General features: G+C 33.6%; 4 protein-coding genes across 5 annotated transcripts; 2 read left to right on the forward strand and 2 right to left on the reverse strand.

The window, feature by feature from the left end:
• Positions 1 to 29: 29 nt before the first annotated feature.
• Positions 30 to 13767, forward strand: LOC125504660 (TBC1 domain family member 9-like). Its single transcript, XM_048666994.1, has 21 exons — positions 30 to 371; positions 933 to 1099; positions 2624 to 2788; positions 2870 to 2966; positions 3034 to 3138; positions 3191 to 3349; positions 3397 to 3453; positions 3812 to 4016; positions 4071 to 4288; positions 4350 to 4609; positions 4890 to 4998; positions 5059 to 5180; positions 5415 to 5597; positions 5658 to 5837; positions 5896 to 5993; positions 6053 to 6238; positions 6535 to 6723; positions 6776 to 7080; positions 12365 to 12599; positions 12657 to 12812; positions 12881 to 13767. The coding sequence occupies exons 1-21, from the start codon at positions 328 to 330 to the stop codon at positions 13094 to 13096; spliced, it is 3456 nt and encodes a 1151-aa protein (XP_048522951.1). The 5' UTR covers positions 30 to 327; the 3' UTR covers positions 13097 to 13767.
• Positions 7104 to 8518, reverse strand: LOC109539616. Its single transcript, XM_019907480.2, has 3 exons — positions 8326 to 8518; positions 7355 to 7604; positions 7104 to 7296 (listed from the first exon to the last, which is right to left on the reverse strand). The coding sequence occupies exons 1-3, from the start codon at positions 8433 to 8435 to the stop codon at positions 7144 to 7146; spliced, it is 513 nt and encodes a 170-aa protein (XP_019763039.2). The 5' UTR covers positions 8436 to 8518; the 3' UTR covers positions 7104 to 7143.
• LOC109539615 lies at positions 9507 to 10632 on the reverse strand. Of its 2 annotated transcripts, none has more exons than XM_019907479.2 (4): positions 10353 to 10632; positions 10057 to 10272; positions 9825 to 9999; positions 9507 to 9769 (listed from the first exon to the last, which is right to left on the reverse strand). In XM_019907479.2, exons 1-4 carry the CDS (start codon positions 10469 to 10471, stop codon positions 9671 to 9673), a joined length of 609 nt encoding a protein of 202 aa, XP_019763038.2. In that variant the 5' UTR covers positions 10472 to 10632; the 3' UTR covers positions 9507 to 9670. The 2 variants fall into 2 exon arrangements, with proteins under 2 accessions (XP_019763038.2, XP_019763037.2); XM_019907478.2 differs by having other exon boundaries at positions 10057 to 10293; positions 10353 to 10630.
• Positions 13768 to 13786: 19 nt separating the features above from the next.
• Positions 13787 to 16970, forward strand: LOC125502361 (glyoxalase domain-containing protein 4-like). The gene is made up of 3 exons (XM_048666777.1): positions 13787 to 13802; positions 16208 to 16408; positions 16496 to 16970. The coding sequence occupies exons 1-3, from the start codon at positions 13787 to 13789 to the stop codon at positions 16780 to 16782; spliced, it is 504 nt and encodes a 167-aa protein (XP_048522734.1). The 3' UTR covers positions 16783 to 16970.
• Positions 16971 to 19195: the final 2225 nt, after the last annotated feature.

A 19195-nucleotide genomic window follows, 5' to 3' on the forward strand; every position in this document is an offset into this window, starting at 1 on the left:
GTCAATTAATAAACAGCTGATTTTTACTAAAAGACAATACAGTTTTGACATTTATTGCAATTTGTTATCAAAACACAGTGTTTAGCTGTTTTCGTTTAGATAAAACCATTTTATTTCTTTATTCCTTCGTTCCTTATTCTAATGTTGATATCGGTGTTACTCTATTGTATTAAACAGTAAAGGAACAATCCATATTACTTTTCTATTTGTGAAATTCGTGTGCTTATTGAAGCAATGTTTTGTGATAGAGAAACAGTTTGTTTGAAGAGTTGATAAAAGTATTTTTTTTACATCGAGCTTGAATAAGCCGATTTCCTGTTCTTCAACATGTTTGTGAAGCCCGAAGAAGTCCTCATTGCCAATGCGTTCTGGTGAGGAAGGCGATTTTCAAATAATTTAAATTCAATAATCAAAAAGGCCCTATGTAAACAGTTGATCAAGGCATAAAATTCAATTTTAAGTCTAGAATGGTGGAACAAGTTTGTTTTTATATATCTAAATGGGAAGTTTCACTTACAACAGTTTACTATTAAGCAAATAATATATTGAAATTTCTGAATTGTGTAGGTACATAAGTCCAAATGCACTATCAATATTTTTTATTATCAAGAGGAAAGCTATTTAGCTCCCGTAACGTAGATAAAAGTGTCGGCAACATGTGTTACGAAGCGTAGGTGCCTATCGCAAATAGTTCTCTAGACTAGAGAGTTCAAAAACTGTAGATAGACTCTTTAAATCTAAGATATCTAATCAAAATAAGCATATTAAAGATTCAATCAGTATTAATGGATCAGCATATCTAGATCAATTAAAATTCTTATTAGAATGAAAGTAATGACAAATATTATTTAAATAAACAAAGTAAACAGATAACAGTTGTTGTTTAACCGCTTGTTTGTTGGATGTAATTATACTAGATTTACTGTCTATAGGGAAACGGAAGAGACTTCCATATACTTTGTCCTTCAGCATAGAAAAGGCCATGGTAGCGTTAAAGGCCTTTCATCCCTTTTGGTTGGGACTATGGATAGTATTTTCGATACTAAGCCAGCCCCATACAGGATTTTACACCAAACACCTAATTCAGAAGTGTATTATCGTAAGAAAAAATATAACAATTATTGCTTTATTACAATAGACCCATATCAATTTCTTATCTGTAATAGATAATAGCCTATTGTATTTCCTCTGGAAATATTATATTTAGATACCTATAAAACGCTTTTTAAACTGCACTATACAAGGTGATCATCATTGGGAGTTAATAGCAAGGAACCAGCTGTTAATTAGCTTTTTATAGGACTTTGGAATTGGATGCCTTCTGATCGCTAAAAGCGATTTTGTTTTCGTTTCAAGCGTTATCTAGTCTAATTGTTTTTCTGCCGATGGGTGCTTTTGCAAAAATTGACTTCTTCAGACAAAGTTTCTCCACGGTGGATAATGAGACAATGCAGCATTTTCTGAATGTTTGTCATGTTCCCAGTCGATCAAAAAAAAAACGGTTTTTTTATTTCAACACCAAAAGCTTAAATATAGGCCTCATATTTCATAATGGTTTTTTAATTTTTCGCTAATATCGGATGCAGTGATAACATTTCCGTTTGTAGAAATGTGTTCATAGACCGGGTGGCATGAATAAAGGATTGTTTGAAAGTAAACTTCACTCTAATTGAAAGTCTGCCAGACTCCCTGAATTCAGTGGCAGTTTTAGTCAGGGTAGCTTTTAGTGCAACCCTTTATAATGAATTTTGATCTCAAGTCGTTTCGCTTCAACAAGAGCTCTAAATTTTGAAAATCAGTCCAGCAGGAAAAAAATTATCACTGCAACACCACAAAGTTGTTGTTTTTTGGTCACGCTGTAAATAAAAGTAATGTACAGCAGACATACAACAGCTTTGAGATATCTAGTCTGTCTTTATGTTTCTGGTGTTTTAATAATAAAAAAACGACCTTCTGTTCAATTTTCTCCACCCTGTAGAAATTTTATCTGAAGTACTATTTTTTTTTTAAATACACACTGACCGAAAAAAGAACTGCACTAGATAAGGCTTCAAACAGCAATTAGAAGAGATCCAGTTCTAAAGTCGGCGGTCCAAATTTGACGACGGAACCTTTTTCTGTTGAGCGGTTTCGATCTTCAATTAAGTAATAAAAAAGTCGGTTTTTTTGGTTCCATACAGGGCTTAACATCCTGAGGACAAGGGAAAACTGCCAATTTGGAATTACTTCGGTGTTTTAGCGATTTTCTAAAGTATTTTAGTTTGTCATCAAAATACCCTTTTAGGTTTCAAGTCGAATAAAGCTTATGAGGTGCAATAGCATTATTGAAAACTCCTTGAATCGAGTCAATTTCTTCAAACCAGAGTTTTTGAAAATCTCATACACACATTATGTAGTACTGTTTTCCTTTGGTTTCTTGTGTCCATACGCTTTTTTCTTGGTATCAACTCAAAGCCGAAAAAAAATATAAATTTTATAAAAAGAGAAATAAGAATAATTGTCCAATGTTAAATTAAATTAAGAAAATTTAAATACGAGCGACAATTTATAGAACAATATTCTTCACATTTGAAATCACAAAATCCAATAATAGCTCGATCATCAACAAAGATACAATTTTTAGTAATAGCTCGTGGTATGACGAAATATGAGATTCTAAAAGATTGGGAATGGCTATTTGAAAATGTTTGTGAAACGTTGCACTCATTTGATAATGAAGACGACATCACTGACTTTGTGAATTGTAAAATTGAAGCTGTAATCGCAGTCAACCAAGAGGAAGTCGAAGGTACGAAGAAAATTAGCGAAGATTTATTATAATTAGAAACTTTAGCGTGCAATATTTTAAGTTGAATTTTAATTTGTTTAGATGAAGACTCCAATGCCTTCAAAGTAACTTCTGATAAATTTCAACGGTTGTTTGGATTACCTAAAGATGAAAAACTTGTGAATTATTATTCATGTAGGTGAGTTTTTCTGATCATGTTTTGTTTATTAGTCTTTAATCTTGCTTTTTTCTCAAATTGATTGTAGTTATTGGAAAGGAAAATTACCTAGGCAAGGGTGGATGTACTTGTCAATAAATTACTGTTGTTTTTATGCATTTATTTTGGGAACAGACACAAAAGTTTGTATAAGGTAATTTATCACCGCATTTTTTTCATTTATTTATTCCGATTTTATTTTATAGGTGGTCAGAGGTGACTGAACTTAACAAAAAGAACAGCATGCTCTTTCCAGACAGTATAAGAATTGTTACAAGAGAAAAAGAGTACCATTTTAGTATGTTTCTCACAAAAAACGAGACGTACACTCTGATGGAACAACTGGTAGATTTGGCAGTAAAAAGGTAGTTTGTGAGTTAAAAAAAATGTATCTAATCGGATGTATTTACAGACTCATTGATGATAAGAAAAGCTATCGGGAGGACAAGGAACTTTTAAATAAGTTAAGGTGAGTTTGACTTAGAACACTCGTTTTAAGACACATCGCTTAATTTACTAAAATTATTTAAATTTCCTTTAGTTATTTATTTAATTATTAAGCAGCATTATTTTTGGTCTACATTTTGAATATCTTTCAAGATCTGTATTTAGTCTTTATACCCCATCTTCTATTTAAATCTCTATTTATTTCTTATAGAAATATTGGAATGTTTTTACTCTCGGACTATCTACAAATAAGACTTAATTTGGTTCATTCGCACAAAAAGCAAATTTTAATGAATGAAAGTGACGATAATTAGATAATATTAAACAGAGCATGTAACTCACCATTTGTGCATATTAAAAAAGCTGTTTAACTTTTATAGCAAAAACGTCCCTAAAAAAGCCTCATTTCTGAAAAGAGACTTAGATGCACGAGCTCAGTCGGAAGCGTACAGAATGTTGTTCAGACTTCCATCTACAGAGAAGTTAGATGGTTCTATCGACTGTACATTAATGACCCCTTTCAACCGAAAACATGTTTCTGGGAGACTATTTTTGTCGCAAAACTACATCTGCTTTGAAAGTAAAGTAAGTAGACTAGTTTTACCATGAATGGGGTTCTTAATGTTTATAATTATTTAGGTGAAAGCCCAAGTTAGCGTTGTTATTCCTCTGAGAGATGTTATTGTCGCAGAAAAAATAGAAACTAACACATCAAATCAGTCGCTGGAAAAGGCAATTATTGTTACTATGGGAAATTCCTTAAATAGAACCAATTTTATTTTTGCCCAAATTTTGGATCGTGATTTCGTCGTTGTTAAATTATCGGAGTTACTGGCCAGAACACAGGAAATGCAAGTGTAAGTAACCGGAAGACGTAAATGAATCTATAAAATATATAAAAAATTCTGATTGCTTCAGATTTAATGGGGATAGGGCAAGCGATCCTCTAATAGATACGGAACCTGTTTGGAAGCCGCAGAAAGCCCTTATGACGATGTTTCCCTTAAGCCCGATACCTGAGGTGAGCAAACGACAGCAGCTAAAGGCCAAAGAATGGGAAGAACACTTTAATACATTTGGAAGAGGCGTTTCTATGTATAGAACGACAGATGTTGCAAAGCTGGTTTTAGGTGGTATTCCAGATCATCTAAGAATGGAAATTTGGATGTCTTTTTCTGGTAAATAGTTGCAGTTTTCAAATAACTAATCTTCCTAATAAAATAACAGCTTTAATGAATAAAACACGCATGTGTGTATGAACTGTTTATTCTACTCTGTCCAGTCCGAGCCGCGGCGTCCGTTAGATCTGGACGGGACATAAGACTTTTAATGGTTGATCTTTTAATAATATAGCTGCATATCAACTAAACATTTATGTTTTGTTTTAAAACAACACCACTATTATCAGAGATTCTATTATTCAGAGATCTACTAATCTCTGCTATTATCATCTTATAGGGGCGTTAAATGTTAAAGCAGCACATCCTGGGTATTACCGGTCCCTTGTAGATAAAGCCCTACAGAAACAGTCAACGGCAAATGATGAGATTGAAAGGGATCTTCACAGGTATTTTAGTGAAATTTTTGTGTAAAATTGACTGAATTCTTATACTTGATTCTATTACAGATCTCTCCCTGAGCATCCAGCATTTCAGAGTGAAATCGGCATAGACGCTTTAAGAAGAGTTCTATGCGCGTATGCTTTACACAATCCTAGTATAGGATATTGCCAGGCTATGAATATTGTTGGTAAGTTTATTTGTTCGTCTTGTGAATATTTGTATTTATTTAATTATTTATGAATCTATGCAGCACTTTTTTTTTCATATTAAATTGCAATTGTTTAAGTTTTCTTAAAACGTTAAGACTTTAAACCCCAACAAATCTTGTAAACATTTGTAAATTATTTGCAATCAATTGTACCTAAGTATGTGAGTTTTCGATTATTAACCATAGATGACCGATTATAAATTTTGATTTCAGCTTCGGTGCTTTTAATTTATTGCAAGGAGGAAGAGGCGTTTTGGCTCTTGGTCACTTTGTGTGAAAATTTACTGCCAGACTATTACAACCAAAGAGTAGTTGGTGCTGTTGTGGATCAAGGAATTTTAGACGAGCTTACCTTAGAATACTTGCCTAATTTACATGATAGATTGCTGCAGTTGGGTAAAAACTATCAGCGTTAATAGTCAATTTGAAAGTTTATTTTTATTTTAATGTTTCTAGGTATGATGAATATGATATCTCTTTCCTGGTTCTTAACAATATTTCTGTGCGTAATGCCCTATGAGTCCGCTGTGAACGTCATGGACTGTTTTTTCTACGATGGTGCTAAAGTGATTTTCCAAGTGGCATTAACGTTGTTGGAGTGGAATCAAGACAAACTTCTACAGTGTAAAGATGAAGGTGAAATATTAATTGTTTAACTGGTTTCTAGAATTTATGAAGTATTTTTTCGAAATAGGTGAAGCAATGCAGCTTTTATCCGAGTATTTGATGGGAATTTTTAACGATGAAGGCCGAGGTGCCATTAGAAATAAGAGCTATGACGAACAAAAACGGGTGAGTGGAAATGAGTAAATAATTAATTTGTCTACGAGCGATATTGTTTAAATTTCCAGACGGTTTCAATCCAAGTGTTAATTTACGAAGCGTACAGACGATATGGCTGTTTGAGCACGGGCCAAATAGAACGATTGAGACTCAAACATAGACTGCGGGTAGTGCAAGAGTTGGAAGATACTTGCGAACGAAATGTTTTAAGATGTGTGATTGGAGATGGTTATTTTACGAAACCAGAGTTACAGGTAAATATAGCAGTTACATTTGCAGGTCGAGTTAATATTCAGCCTGCCAGTTTTGTGGCCTAGAAATATCTTTTTTTTCTGCTTCGTTACATATAAAATTTAAAAGACTCGGAGATCTCGGTCATATCGGAGAACCAACAATGGCGCAAAATGCCATGATTGTTGATGAAGTTCTAATTAACACTGTATTTTAAATCTAAATTTTGGTAAATGTTGCTAAATCATAAATACAGCGATTTAAAAAGTGTAGTTAACCACTTTTTTCTGTGAAAAACCCACAATTGTCTGTTTTATAGGAATTACTTGGTCTAGTCAGAGAAGAGATTATCAGTCAAAAAAAGCATATCCCAGATAAGCACGATCCCAGCTTACAACCGTATGAAGCTTATAAAATAGACTTCGATTATTTTAAAATTCTCTTCGCCGCGCTATCACCATGGGGAAAAGGTGAAACGGCGGAGTCGTTAGCTGCAAGAATATTCAATGTAAGTGTTTTACCCCGCTCTTAAGCCAGCCACTAAATTTTTCAATATACAGTTAATGGATAGTAACAGAGATGGCTATTTAAATTTCCGAGAGTTGGCTGGAGCTCTTGGACTGACTTCTACAGCGGATGCCATACAAAGACTGAAATTGCTCTACACTATTCATTTGCCGCCCTTACTGTGCATGTCGGACATTGAGTCTCCGGAAAAGAATGAATCCGGGGCAGAAATCGCTTCTGAAGCGACTGATTTTTTTAGCACAGCGGAGAAGAATCTTGAAAAGAGTATCGATTCGCTCAATATATTGGAAGATCGGTCACCTGGTACTCCTACAAGTAGCAACTGCTTCCAATGGCAGTAAGTATGAAAATTACAATTAATACAAATGTTACTTGTGTTGTATTTAGATGAATCAATTTATCAGCTTAAATGACCATCCGGGTTCCAATCACCTTCTGGAACCGGAGGGTCACATTTATCTCTTAACGATTTTTTCGCAATTTTCTTTTGGCTGCCATTTGCGCCTTTGCACGTGACCATTGACGCCTTCATCGGTGTTATTGGCTCAGATATCTAAAAATGTCCAAAACAATAATCAGCATGGGGTTCTTATCCTAGCTTGTACACTTGCCTTGATTTTTGATGCTGGTGGGCATTTTTGTATCCACTTCGGATGGTTCATTTTCTGACATTCTCGCGCTTCTGCCTCAATTTCACAGCGCGTTTTTTCGCGAAAATTCATTCCAGCGGTACAAGTCTTGTGATTGTATGGCATCATCATACTTGTTTTGATAGTAGGATAGTTGCAAGCATTCAGTTCTGGGATTTTTGGCTTCCAAATCTCGAATATCGATGGTTCGCACGTTTTTTGCACAGTGTATCTGCAATGTTGGACGTTTCATGGGGTTACATATCATGCATTTTGATCGCTTGCGTTATTCAAAATAGTCAAGTAAACGGGTATGGTTTTGTCTAGGAAGTGCTTATTTAAAATGCTTTAAAAGAATAACAATGTTTCAACAATTTTCATTGTGAAAACATAAAGTTTTCCAGTTATTGTAATACCTACTTAGAAAATTTAATGGTGTCGTGTATTTATACTGCGTAAAAACGAATTTGTTATCTGCTTATGGGTGAGCAAAACAATGATTTCTAGCGATCGTTTTTTATATATCGTTAACGAAGGGCATTCAACATTTCTTAAGTGAAAACAAATAGATATGTTTAATGAGAGAATCAGAGCGTGCGATTCCTGCAAAGTATCTAAATATGGATACTTGCAAAAATTTTGTTTTTAGTTGTTTCGCTATCAATCACTTCCGACCGATTTCGAATTTATTATTTCTCTCGATAGGATTTGAGCTTGGAAATAACAACCAAAACGCTGATGATGAGCAGTTACTGGTTCGAAACTATTCTTGTGATCCTTGCATGTTACACAGCTAAAAAAAGTGATTTTTGCCAAACATTTGTGGCTGAAAATACGTGAAACTGTGGTATTGTAAAATATCGTATGTTGTTCAGGCAGAATATTAGGAGCTACAATAATGTAATAAAAAAAATAATTTACTCTAGTTTTACAATTGTTTACGAAGTTCTTACTTTGGCGTTGGTTTGGCAGGTTCTTTGTCGCAGCAGTTCGCACGCTTTTTAAAGATATTAAACGATAGATTTCTCGTAAGTGAAGGGTTTGACGATAATGGTTTGAGCATAATTTAAGTTTTTTAATGAGGTGACAATGATTTGGAATAGATGTGAAAGTGACGTGAATTTAAATGTGGCATTAATGGTTAACAATGCTATATAAGCGGGTATTTTTAGTGCTGTTTTTTTCCGAGTTGTTCAGGGGCGGATCCAGCTTTCAATTCAGGGGGGTCATGTAGTTGAAAATCAGTCTTTTGCTGTCTATGAAATTAGAAAAATTTTCGTTATGACGCTGCTTTTCTCGAAGTTTCTCAAGACCTATTTGAGCCACAGAATTCGTTTTGGCATCGTTGGATAGAGAATTGAAAATTCGATCCAGCCATCACAACATGAGTGATGAAATTCGAGCAGTTTTGACCCAGAAAGCGAAATTTGAATATCAGACACTTAGGTGCACGATTTTATGTTTTCCGTCCCGTTTTTGCTCATTTCTCGGAAGTAAAATGAGCAAGTGCGCTTATTTTTACATCATTCCAGAGAGAAATAAATGGCCTTTCTAGAAAGCGAAGCATCGATAAGGAAATAGTGGCAGTTTTCTCAAAAAAGTTCTGATTTCAAGAAGTTTTAGATTTGCCTGTTTTTTTTTGAGTTGCAAAACCGACTCAAACATGGCGCTGCATTTTTAGAAGTTTCTCAAGCTCCATTTGAGCCACAGAATTCACAGTCATAACAACTTCGGTGAGGAAATTCGAGTAGTTTTGACCCAGAAAGCGAAATTTGTAGCAAGTTATGCGAAAATTTCATGTTTTCCGTCCCGTTGTTGCTCATTTCTCGGAAGCAAAATGAGCAAGAATGACGAAGAAGAAATTATTTTTACATCATTCGGGAGAGAACTAAATGGCCTTTTTAGAAAGAGAACAATCGATAAGGAAATGTTGGCAGTTTTCAGGACGAAATCGGTCCGTTAAATAGTCCAGAATTGCATCCTTATTCTCAATATTTTTTGACTAGCTCACAGTTTTGACTAGTCAGCAAGTAAATAGTTTTTCACGCGATTGCAGAACCCTTTTAAACAGGCGGCCCTTAATTGAAAACCTTCAAAAACATATGCTTAAAACTTCCAGAAAGAAACACTTTGCTTACTATCACACCAGGTTTGTCTCTATTTAACTTAAGAACTAATTTACTGAACTCCAACTGAAACTTCAGTAAAATTATCTAAGTCTTCAATAAAAATTCGTACATTTTTTCTAGTAATAAAGGAATATTCATTACACGAACAGTAGTAGGTATTTTAATATTTTCAACATTCTGGTTCGGTTTTTGGTCTTACAAAATGATGGGACTTGATTGGACAGCCTGGTAGATATTTTTTCTGTTCAGCATGTGCCATTGGGTATATCTGCAAACGTTTGGAAATATTTATAACATTGGAAAACATAATCTAGATATATTACTTTGCGAGATAGGGCAATATTAGGCCCAAGCTCTAAGCACTGGCTGGCATCTTTTTCTTTTATGAAGCACTTCTCAAATCTTCGGTACTCGCACGCGGATACTTTTAATTTGTCAATGATGCCTTGTCCGACATAAGGTTGGCACAAGTGTTCACAAGTGGCACTAATTAATTTTCTACCATAAAAAAATAGAAGTTTAACAGGAGACATCATTAGGCGATTGGTTACTTGCCTTGTTGGTTCTTTTTCTGGACATAATTCAGCCCCTTTTTCCCATGGTAGGCAACCGCGAGGAGGTAAATTCGGAGTCCCCTTTCGGCATTCTGGACTACAAGGAGTGACCTCTGGGCCTGTTTCGCGTTTGCCGGATTTTTCATTGGGTGGCTCGCAAACGTCCTCGATTGGTTGGGGACATTTTTTTGCATCTGGCTTTGGTGGACAACTACTCCTGGAAAATTTGCTATAATTTCTGAAAACCCACAAAATCCCCATTGGTTCATAGCTAGTTCCTCAAAACCAAACTCCCACCTCAATTGGTTCTTTGAAGTTCTTCCCAAAGTCTTTCTGTTGAATGCTCCAAGTTTCCAAGATTGAGGGAGCGTTATGGGAATCGGAGCTGGGGCTGAGACGAGTATTCTGGAAACCATTTTTTAAATGAAAAGTGTACTTAGTGAGAATGCTGATAGTGTTTTCGTGCACCAAGATCTTGTATTGTGGTACTGTGGGACTCATAATTGGAATTTTGATGCGATGATGAATGACATCTTTTAGTGAAATGTGGCAAAAATTGTTTTTTCCATACTGGTGGATTAATTGTTGACCTTTGCGAAATTAGGATACTTGATTGTTATTCTATCAATATAAGGGGCAATGAAGTTAATCTCGTTTGGACATTAATTGGCTAATTTTCATAAGGTTTTGGCTACCATTATGGCTATCATAATACTTGCCCTTCGTCGGTATATTGTTTTTTTGTGCCTAATTATCGTTTTTCTTAGTAAAACTTATATAGTGACTTTCGGAAGTAATTGTAACTTTATTTAAAATTCCGCTGTTTTTTGGGAAAGAGCTCGAACCAAACAATTTCTAGGTGCACATGTGACTTTTTTTGTTATTATTTCCTTCAAATTTCTGAAGTCCTGAAAAGGATCGATTTATTTCAGAAACTTTTTCTTCTTCTTCTACTTGTTGGAGATCTAGTTTTCCGAAAAACCCACCGCTGAATTTAGACATTACGTCTGGGACTCACTGTATTTCATTTCTGCAAATTGGGACAAACACGTGAAATTAAAATGTAAATGCGACATCAATACTAAGTTGCAAAAAGAGATAGATCATATGCAGAGTCCTGCAGTATTTCGTCAATATTTAGGGCTCGAGAATGGCGCATTTTGGGAAACATTACTTTATGACTGATAATCAAGTAATGATCGATTGATTTTCCCGAAAAAAACTATTTTAATTCACTCAGCAATTTAAGAAGTTCATTAGTCCAACATTTTGCTTGTGTGAATAATTTACGTTTTCATTGAAACGTTTCGTGGAAAAAATGATCGTTTTGCGAAAAATGCCTTTGGTGCCCAAGATCTTCAATGTTGGCATGCTAGTAATTAATTATAAAGTGGACTTTACTCTGAATATGCCATTAAAAAAGTTTAACCGCTTCTGAACTAATATTATTTTTATGTAATTTTGCTTCAGTAATTTCAAGCTTTTTAACTATACTGTTTGTTTCCATTCCTATTTCTTTATGTTCACCATGTCCTAAATGTACTAATTTCTGGCCGCTGCTTCTCATGAGCATAACATTTTTTGCTTTTCATGTTTTGTATTATTGTTTTTCTATTGCGATTAAATGGAATTTTGAGTTTAAAACGATTTAACTAGTAACTGTGAACAAGCAACAAGAATTCTACACAAGATATGAAAGAAATTTTGCAGATGCTAAAAGGTTTCGCGTGGCTATGATTCTATTGAATTAAACATTTTTTAGTCTAATATTTAAAAAAAAATTGTGTGCCATTGATTAAAAAAAAATTCACCCTTCAATTGCTTTACAAAAAGCTCTCTTGAGTTTTCGCGCCACGAATCATTTTCAAGCAAAATTAAATTGTGGTTAAAATCGTGTTAAGTTCCAATTGTGGGCGTAATAATTAATATTTGAAGTAAAATCCTCAGACCAACAGTTATTTTAATACAAACTTTTAAATTAATGTAAATAAAAATTAAATAGTTAAAATTATTTGCATGCGTTAAGATTTTAAATGAAATACCACTACGACTAACTTTGAATTTAAAAAACTGTTTTTTTGCTGTATTAAAATTGTTTTTACTGGATAATGATGCGCTGGTTCAACGTTCAAAACAATTTAAGTTGTGTAAAATATTTATTGGATTTTATAAGATCTAACATTCTGCAACGTTTTCTACTAAATACGAGGGTCGTTTGATAAGTCATTGACTTTTTGAATTAAATAATTTTTTTTGGCCAAAAAAACGTTTTATTTATTTAATTTAACAAGCAACAAATTTAATTATAGGAAAACATTAAATACCCAGCCTTCAGTGGACAATTCCATCGGAAGCCAAGTCAGTTTTGTAGAAGGATCCAGCTTAAAAGAATGGGAAAACAAAAGTTTAACCAGCCTGAGAAATCTGGTACAATCTAAGGATAGTAAAGCGGAAATGAAAGGCGTGCCGAGAATGTCTCAAACGCATTTCATTACTCTGTGGAAGACCGTGTATGATATTTTCCAAACAGAGCCGGAAGAATTGGTAAGTCGCTTACGACCTTAGTCTTATCCCTTGCTTATAGTAAATTAATGAATTTAGGATACTTACCACGCTATCGCAGATGTAGGCACGCTACTTTTAGAATTAGGCGATGTAGGAAAGCAGTTTTTTGTGGGCAGAGATGAAAGCGAGGATAGTCTTGCAACAGCGGCTGCAGCCGCTTGTGCTCAATCTCATGTTACAGATGAAGCTGAGGTAACTGTTCTGAGAAAGCTAGCATTGATGAATCTGCAGATGGTAAGAATTGTATTTTGTTTTTGCAGACTCCAGACAAAAATGGCAATCCATCTACACCGAGAACAGAAATTCAGTGGTACATCACAGTGGAACAATTCCTTGCCTCGATTCTAAACGCTCAGCCATTAGTAGACTATTTCTCGAAACGTTCTTCCATAAGTGATAATATAAAGCTGCTGAAAGGAAGGAAAATAAACAGGTACAATTCCATAGTGGAAGTGCCTGCTACTGTTAAAGTTTAAAAGCAAGAATTCGGTGACATATTCCCCGTTCCTGTCGCGGTAAGTACCTAATTATTGAAAATTCCAAGTTTCATTATTTGTATAATTTTTGCTAGTCAAATCGTTCAATTCTGGAGATTCGCTAAAATAAAGTCTAAAGCTAGTCTGATTTCCTTAAGAGAACTGACACGCTCAGTAGTGTTCAATGTTCTTTTGCGTCGAAAAATAAGGGATACTTTTTTTGAAATTCCTGGATAAAAAGGGAAGCTTTTACAGTAATCAGCAGTTTACGTGTTTATTGTAATTACTGTTAGTGATGATACACGAATATTTCTTTCACTAGAGCAAATATGTATATTTTTTAATAAGGCAACTATCCATTGTGCAATATGAAAGTGATTTAAAAATAAAATTAAGGAGCTACACGGCCGATGGTGATAAACCAAATTCTTCAACAATTGTTGACTTGTTGACAAGCTTGGAAGCAAGCCTTACACTATAGTAGAATTTCGTTTTGTTTGTGTGCAGTAAAGTCCATTAAAACTAACCCTCGAAAAGTCTAATATCACCATCAAGTACGATATGTATAAGTATTTTCTATTTTATAATTGATATGGAATATCTTTTTCTCTCATTGTAGGTCGTTTAATATGTTATTATATATTTGAGAATTAAATAAAATTAAAAAAATAGTTTGGCCCCACTTTAATTATGTTGGACAAACAAGGTAATAAAAAACGAATCAATTAAAAATCGTATAATAATACCAATCCATCCCAAAGTAAACAGCCAATATGAATAAATAGGAGAAGTATGAGACTTTGTTCAAATGAACAAGTAACATCGTGAGGTAGAAGCTCAGTTCTCTTATTTTATATATATTCATATCAAGCGTTGATATGAATCACTCTTCGTCGAACCTGCTCTCTATTTCGCGAGATTACTTGGGCGCCTCAAAGGTGACATCATGTAACAATACAATAAATATACTTAGCAAAATCATATACAAACGCATAAACTCGCTCAGTTTGTCTGTTACTGTAAAATTTTTGGCTGAACTAATCATTGTCCTTTATTAGTCACAATCGCAGTTCCAGATAAATCACGGGTATTTAACAATAGTTGCCGGTTTGCGAATTATTATATTTATATCGAATACTTGATAGTGAAAGAAACCGTTTTAGTTGATAGAACCTCAAGTTGGAACCAAATAAATCAGGTATAAATGAAGTTTTTTGCAGATAACTACATCGTTCCTAAGGGTTCAATGTTAAGGGAGTTGCTTTGCTATACTAGGTGATTCAAAATTGAGTGTATTAATTTTAGAACCGCGTTTTACGTCCAAAAATATGGAAAAAAGTGCATACAAACATTAGTGTGCAAACGCTTCATTTTCAAAATACAGGATTTCAAAGTTGATTTAAATTTGAAGCAGAAAATTTATTTTGCTCTATTTTATTAGACATGCCAACTGATTGTTAAATTCTACAGGGTGCTGACAACAGCACCCTGTGCTGTTACAACTTTCTTGCTAAGTCCTTGTTAATTTAAAAACTTTTTTGTCTTGCATTTTTTCCTATCTGCCACCGTCTTTCAGTTATTTGCAAATATGTCAGAAAAACACCTCTACTTTTATCTGATTTTGACAACGTAATTTTAAACTTTCAGACTCTTGAAAACGAACCGTTTGCAGACTAATGTTTATATGCACTTTTTCCTTATTTTTGCACTGAATTTTTAATTATCCTGTAAAAAAACTATGCATGAATTATGTAATTTTCCGGGAGCCAAATTTTTTAATAATAATTAGCGAATAAACTCTCTGTTTTCCTGTGCAAAAGTAGTGATTTTAAATGCGTGAAATGTGATGGACAAACGCAGTTTCCCAAGAACACCATTAAGAAATGTTCATCAACTACAGGGTAAGAACATTTTTAGTTTTAAACACGAGAGGATGACTCCTAGGAAATTACCGTAAATCAATTTAAACGTGGATATCACAGAAATTCTTAAAAGCAGCCATACAATCTGCACCTTAAAACTGAATACGGTTTTTGCTTCAAATTCTGCCAAATAAGTTTAACAATTTACCCGTGAGAAATTAGGAAACATTTTTCAATCGAAACTGCCTAGTCATATCGATCAAGTGTGATCATTTATAGATTTTCTTTCTGAAGTATCTCAGTATCTACAAATACAAGATAGTTGAATCCTGATTACACCATAGCACTGTAATTAACAATTTTTATCAGCGTCATTAAGATTATTTTTTATGTGTTCGCCTTCAATATACATATTTACTTTTTTTTTTCAATTTAATTCTCAAACTCGTAACCAATTGAATAAACAGTGTAGACAAATTCGGTTCATTAATTTCATTAATAAAATGCGGTTTGATTTTCTAACCAATTTCTTTAACTAACTGTCCAAATTACAGTAACTTCTACTTCAGCCTAGTATTTGAATTGTATAGTTTACAAGCCAAAATAGGTTTTTTTTTCTCATATAAAGACGGGTTTGTAAGTTGGTAAACGGTTGATTTGAGAATTTTTCTGAAGTAGGTAGGAATGAAGGTTGGAACATTTTTTACACAGGATATGCTTAAATATCTTTAATTTAGGAAACGCATGTTAAAAATCTTTTTATGAACGTATCAAATTTATTATCCCACGTTTTTCCAATTGTCTCCTTAGTGTAATCTTATCTTTGCCTTTCATTACATAAAGTTAAGTGTAACATTAAAATGTCTGAAAGCACTTAAGAAATGATAGTGCAGAAGCAAACGAAAATCGTTCGTTCAGACTCAGAGTAATATGAGGAATTCAACCAATTTGAAGTTTTCATGTTTGTTTCAGCTTGTCTCTTAACTCTTATATTTTGTTGCTTAAAGATTTAAAGATTTTAATTAGTCTGGTCACGGTTTTCAACAAACGCTGTGTAAAACCAGAAATATTGCAACTACCCCCAAATTTAAATTATCTGATTTTGTCGACTTACAATGTTTCACTGATTTTTTTTACTACTTTCAGAAGTAAAAAACTTATTTCGAAAAAAAATAAAACGCTTTTTCTTACTTGACATACAATATACATTAAACATTTATGGTAGGTATGATAAAGCTGCTGTATTAAGTGTGGAAATTTGGTGAATATAACTGTTGTAAAAATGAATTTTTAGATCCCGTCTTAAACGTTATGTTGGCATCTTCAAGCCTCGAGAAATCCGTAAACTATTGGAACGGAATTCTTGGTTTAACTATCTATGAAAAGACCGACAAATCTGCCACGTTCGGATTTGAGAAAAAAGCCACCAAAATTCAGCTGAAAGATATCGGTAAGTTACAAGCCATACTCCCAACGTATTTCCTTTGAATGTTTCCTTTTGAATTAAGTTTTAAAAGCATAACCCTTGTGTTCTCAGGTGGCCCAGTGGACAGGCGTAAGGCATATGGACGAATCGCATTTTCTATTCCCTATGCAGAACAGGAACCAGTCTCTGACATTATTACCAAGAACAAACAAACGATTTTAAATCCTCTTATGCTGCTTCCCACTCCGGGAAAACAAACCGTTCGAGTTATTATCCTGGCAGATCCAGATGGGCACGAAATTTGCTTCGTCGAGGACGAAGGATACAGAAAGTTGTCACTGCCCGACTTTGCAAGTGAAAAGGTCCTGGATCTTCAAATAAAGAAAGATAAATCCTAAAATATTCCATCACTGGGGTGTACTTACTTATATTACATAGTAATTTTATAATGTTTTTTAATTATTATCACTTTTTTGAGTTACGATTAAAAGCGTATACACATTGCTTTTTGTTCATTATTTTTGGAAAAGGGCAAAGTTGTAAATTACAAATACAATTCAACTCAATATATATTTACAAAATCTAAGATACCGAGTGATTTAATTTCAAATGTAATCTTCAAAATAATATGTAAAAATGTGTTTTTCGAGATTTTTTAAAATATCTCCAATATCCCAGTTGTCCCACAGTATACTCCCTACTATACGTAAAGGGTGAGACAATTTTAAGTAGCTTCACTTTATAAAAAAATGTAAAAAAATAAATAATGATAAAATAAATAAATTGAGCTTACTCACACTTATTGAATAGCAAACATTAAAAAAATCGTGTTTGTTTATTTTTAGATTTCCAGTTCTTTCAGCCATGCATGATGCATTTTTTACGCTTCTTACTAATTCTTTTAGGTACGCTAAGAGCGCTGACAATATTTTAATCAGTGATCAGTGATTTTTTTCCTTAAATTGTAATTTAATTAATGGCAAAGCACGGACAAGAAAAAAATTGTACACGAAAATAGTACTTTTAATCCAAATAATCTTTAATTTCAGCCGTTTAAATTCTCAAAATAAAGCTTTCAAAAAGCCGTTTAAAAAAATATTGTTAAAAATATTCCAGCTGCTATTAATTAAAACGAATATTCGCCAAAATCAAATGCATTTCAGTTACGCTAAACACGAATGTTGGTTGAAAAGCTAATTATCGCAAATAACAAATAAATAAGTGAACTGAACTGCTACTTTCCTACTTGAGTTAGTCATCATAAAATGCGACATTTCTCTAAAACGGCTAAAATTTGAACGTTTCACTAAAACTAGTTTTTTAGTAAAATTTGCAATTCCTCAGAAGTTAAGGACATAAATAATATATTTAATTCGAACTTCCGAAAGCAAGCGCGGTATTAGTTTATTCTGCTTGCGACCTGCAGGATTTAAGTTTTATATTCGGAGTAGATCTTTATATTGAGTGTTCAAGTGCCGTGTGGACTTTGGGATGATTAATGGGTAGAAAAGCTGGTAAGAATGGTAAAATAATAGTTTTTCGAATGCCAACTGAAATTTTGTGAATTTTTTACATTTCTCATTCTTTGCTTTGCTGATTTCCCATTCCATGGCTTTGGACAGATTGCTTGTTGTACTAAACATATTTTATACTTTATTTCTGGTTGCCATGTAGTTCTAAGGCTTTTAATCCAAAATTGTTGATTTGTATTTTGTAAAATTCTCGCATATAATTTTTATCGGTTGGGCTTTTAAATTTTCCAAACTGTATTTCTGTAAAATTGATTTAAAGTCAGATATAATACGTTAACAAATGGTTTTTTTACCGTTTTCTAAATGAAAAGTTGTTCTGCTGCGATCTACGTTTTTGAAATACCTTCAAGTAATTTACTTCATTTATTCATTTTTTCTTTTGTGAACTTTACTTTAAATTAAGCAGTTCTAGTATTGGTTAAATATAGTTATTTTTTTTATTTTTTCAGTGCTTTTCACTCAGTTTTCGAACATAAACTGGTAATGCAAAATATGGGTATACCATTGTGAGCACAGATTGAATTTTCTTTCAAGTCACGATATAAAAAATAACGTTTTTCTATCACAATCAACTTTAGCGTACGGTTATGAAAACATCTTGAATGATCTGCAAAGTATTTGTGTTTTCCTACGGTAAATTTAACTTTTTGTGGTCTTCAAATGCAAAAAAACCCCAGAATCCAGATTAAAGAGCGTAAAGGTAGATGGAACTTTTTGGTGATTTATGACGGTCTAGCGGATAGTATCTTATCTTCTTCGCGTTGTAGAAGAAGATGGCAATCAAGGTTGTAGTCGTTGTTACTTAATTGCTATAACGCTCTAGTTCTTATTGCTGGATAGCTCCTTAAATTTTGTACGTTTTTGTATTAAACACAATATTAGGAAAATGTTTAGTATTCGAGCAAAATGCAAAAATTAAAAAATAAAGCGGATTTCAAAAGCCGTTCTTGGCCTTGGATCCAAATTTTTACGAGTCGCTGCAGCTGAAAAATTCTAGTGTTTATTGCGGAATATATCCTTAAATTGCGCGTTTTTATACTAAACATCATTTAAGGAATGTTTTTATATTTACCGCAAAATGCAAAAATTCAAAAATAAAGCTAGTTTTAAAAACCGCTCTTAGTCTTCTAACTCTGACTGTCTGACTCATATTTTAAGAATCGGATGAGCTGCAAAGCCCTAGCTGTCATTGAAAGATAGGGTCCTAAATTGCGCACGATTTCATAAGGAACATTATTTAGGAAATGTTTTTAGTTTTTACGCAAAATCCGAAGGTTCA

Source organism: Dendroctonus ponderosae, unplaced genomic scaffold (genome assembly GCF_020466585.1).
Source record: "Dendroctonus ponderosae isolate FM_Combo_2020 unplaced genomic scaffold, Dpon_F_20191213v2 Dpon_F_20191213_5, whole genome shotgun sequence".
Taxonomy (NCBI): Eukaryota; Metazoa; Arthropoda; class Insecta; order Coleoptera; family Curculionidae; genus Dendroctonus; species Dendroctonus ponderosae.

Excerpts from the sequence above, each read along its gene's own strand:
- LOC125504660 (XM_048666994.1), top strand. The coding sequence starts at position 328 with ATGTTTGTGAAGCCCGAAGAAGTCCTCATTGCCAATGCGTTCTG. Across the intron at positions 5,838-5,895 it reads TCTACAGTGTAAAGATGAAG|GTGAAGCAATGCAGCTTTTA; the intron begins GTGAAATATTAA and ends TTTTCGAAATAG. Across the intron at positions 7,081-12,364 it reads AGCAACTGCTTCCAATGGCA|GAAAACATTAAATACCCAGC; the intron begins GTAAGTATGAAA and ends ATTTAATTATAG.
- LOC109539616 (XM_019907480.2), bottom strand. The coding sequence starts at position 8,435 with ATGCTCAAACCATTATCGTCAAACCCTTCACTTACGAGAAATCTATCG. Across the intron at positions 7,605-8,325 it reads CCTGCCAAACCAACGCCAAA|ATACACTGTGCAAAAAACGT; the intron begins GTAAGAACTTCG and ends CCAACATTGCAG. Across the intron at positions 7,297-7,354 it reads CACCAGCATCAAAAATCAAG|ATATCTGAGCCAATAACACC; the intron begins GCAAGTGTACAA and ends GGACATTTTTAG.
- LOC109539615 (XM_019907478.2), bottom strand. The coding sequence starts at position 10,471 with ATGGTTTCCAGAATACTCGTCTCAGCCCCAGCTCCGATTCCCATAACG. Across the intron at positions 10,294-10,352 it reads ACTTCAAAGAACCAATTGAG|AAATTATAGCAAATTTTCCA; the intron begins GTGGGAGTTTGG and ends GTGGGTTTTCAG. Across the intron at positions 10,000-10,056 it reads CCAGAAAAAGAACCAACAAG|AAAATTAATTAGTGCCACTT; the intron begins GCAAGTAACCAA and ends TTTTTATGGTAG.
- LOC125502361 (XM_048666777.1), top strand. Across the intron at positions 16,409-16,495 it reads AATTCAGCTGAAAGATATCG|GTGGCCCAGTGGACAGGCGT; the intron begins GTAAGTTACAAG and ends TTGTGTTCTCAG.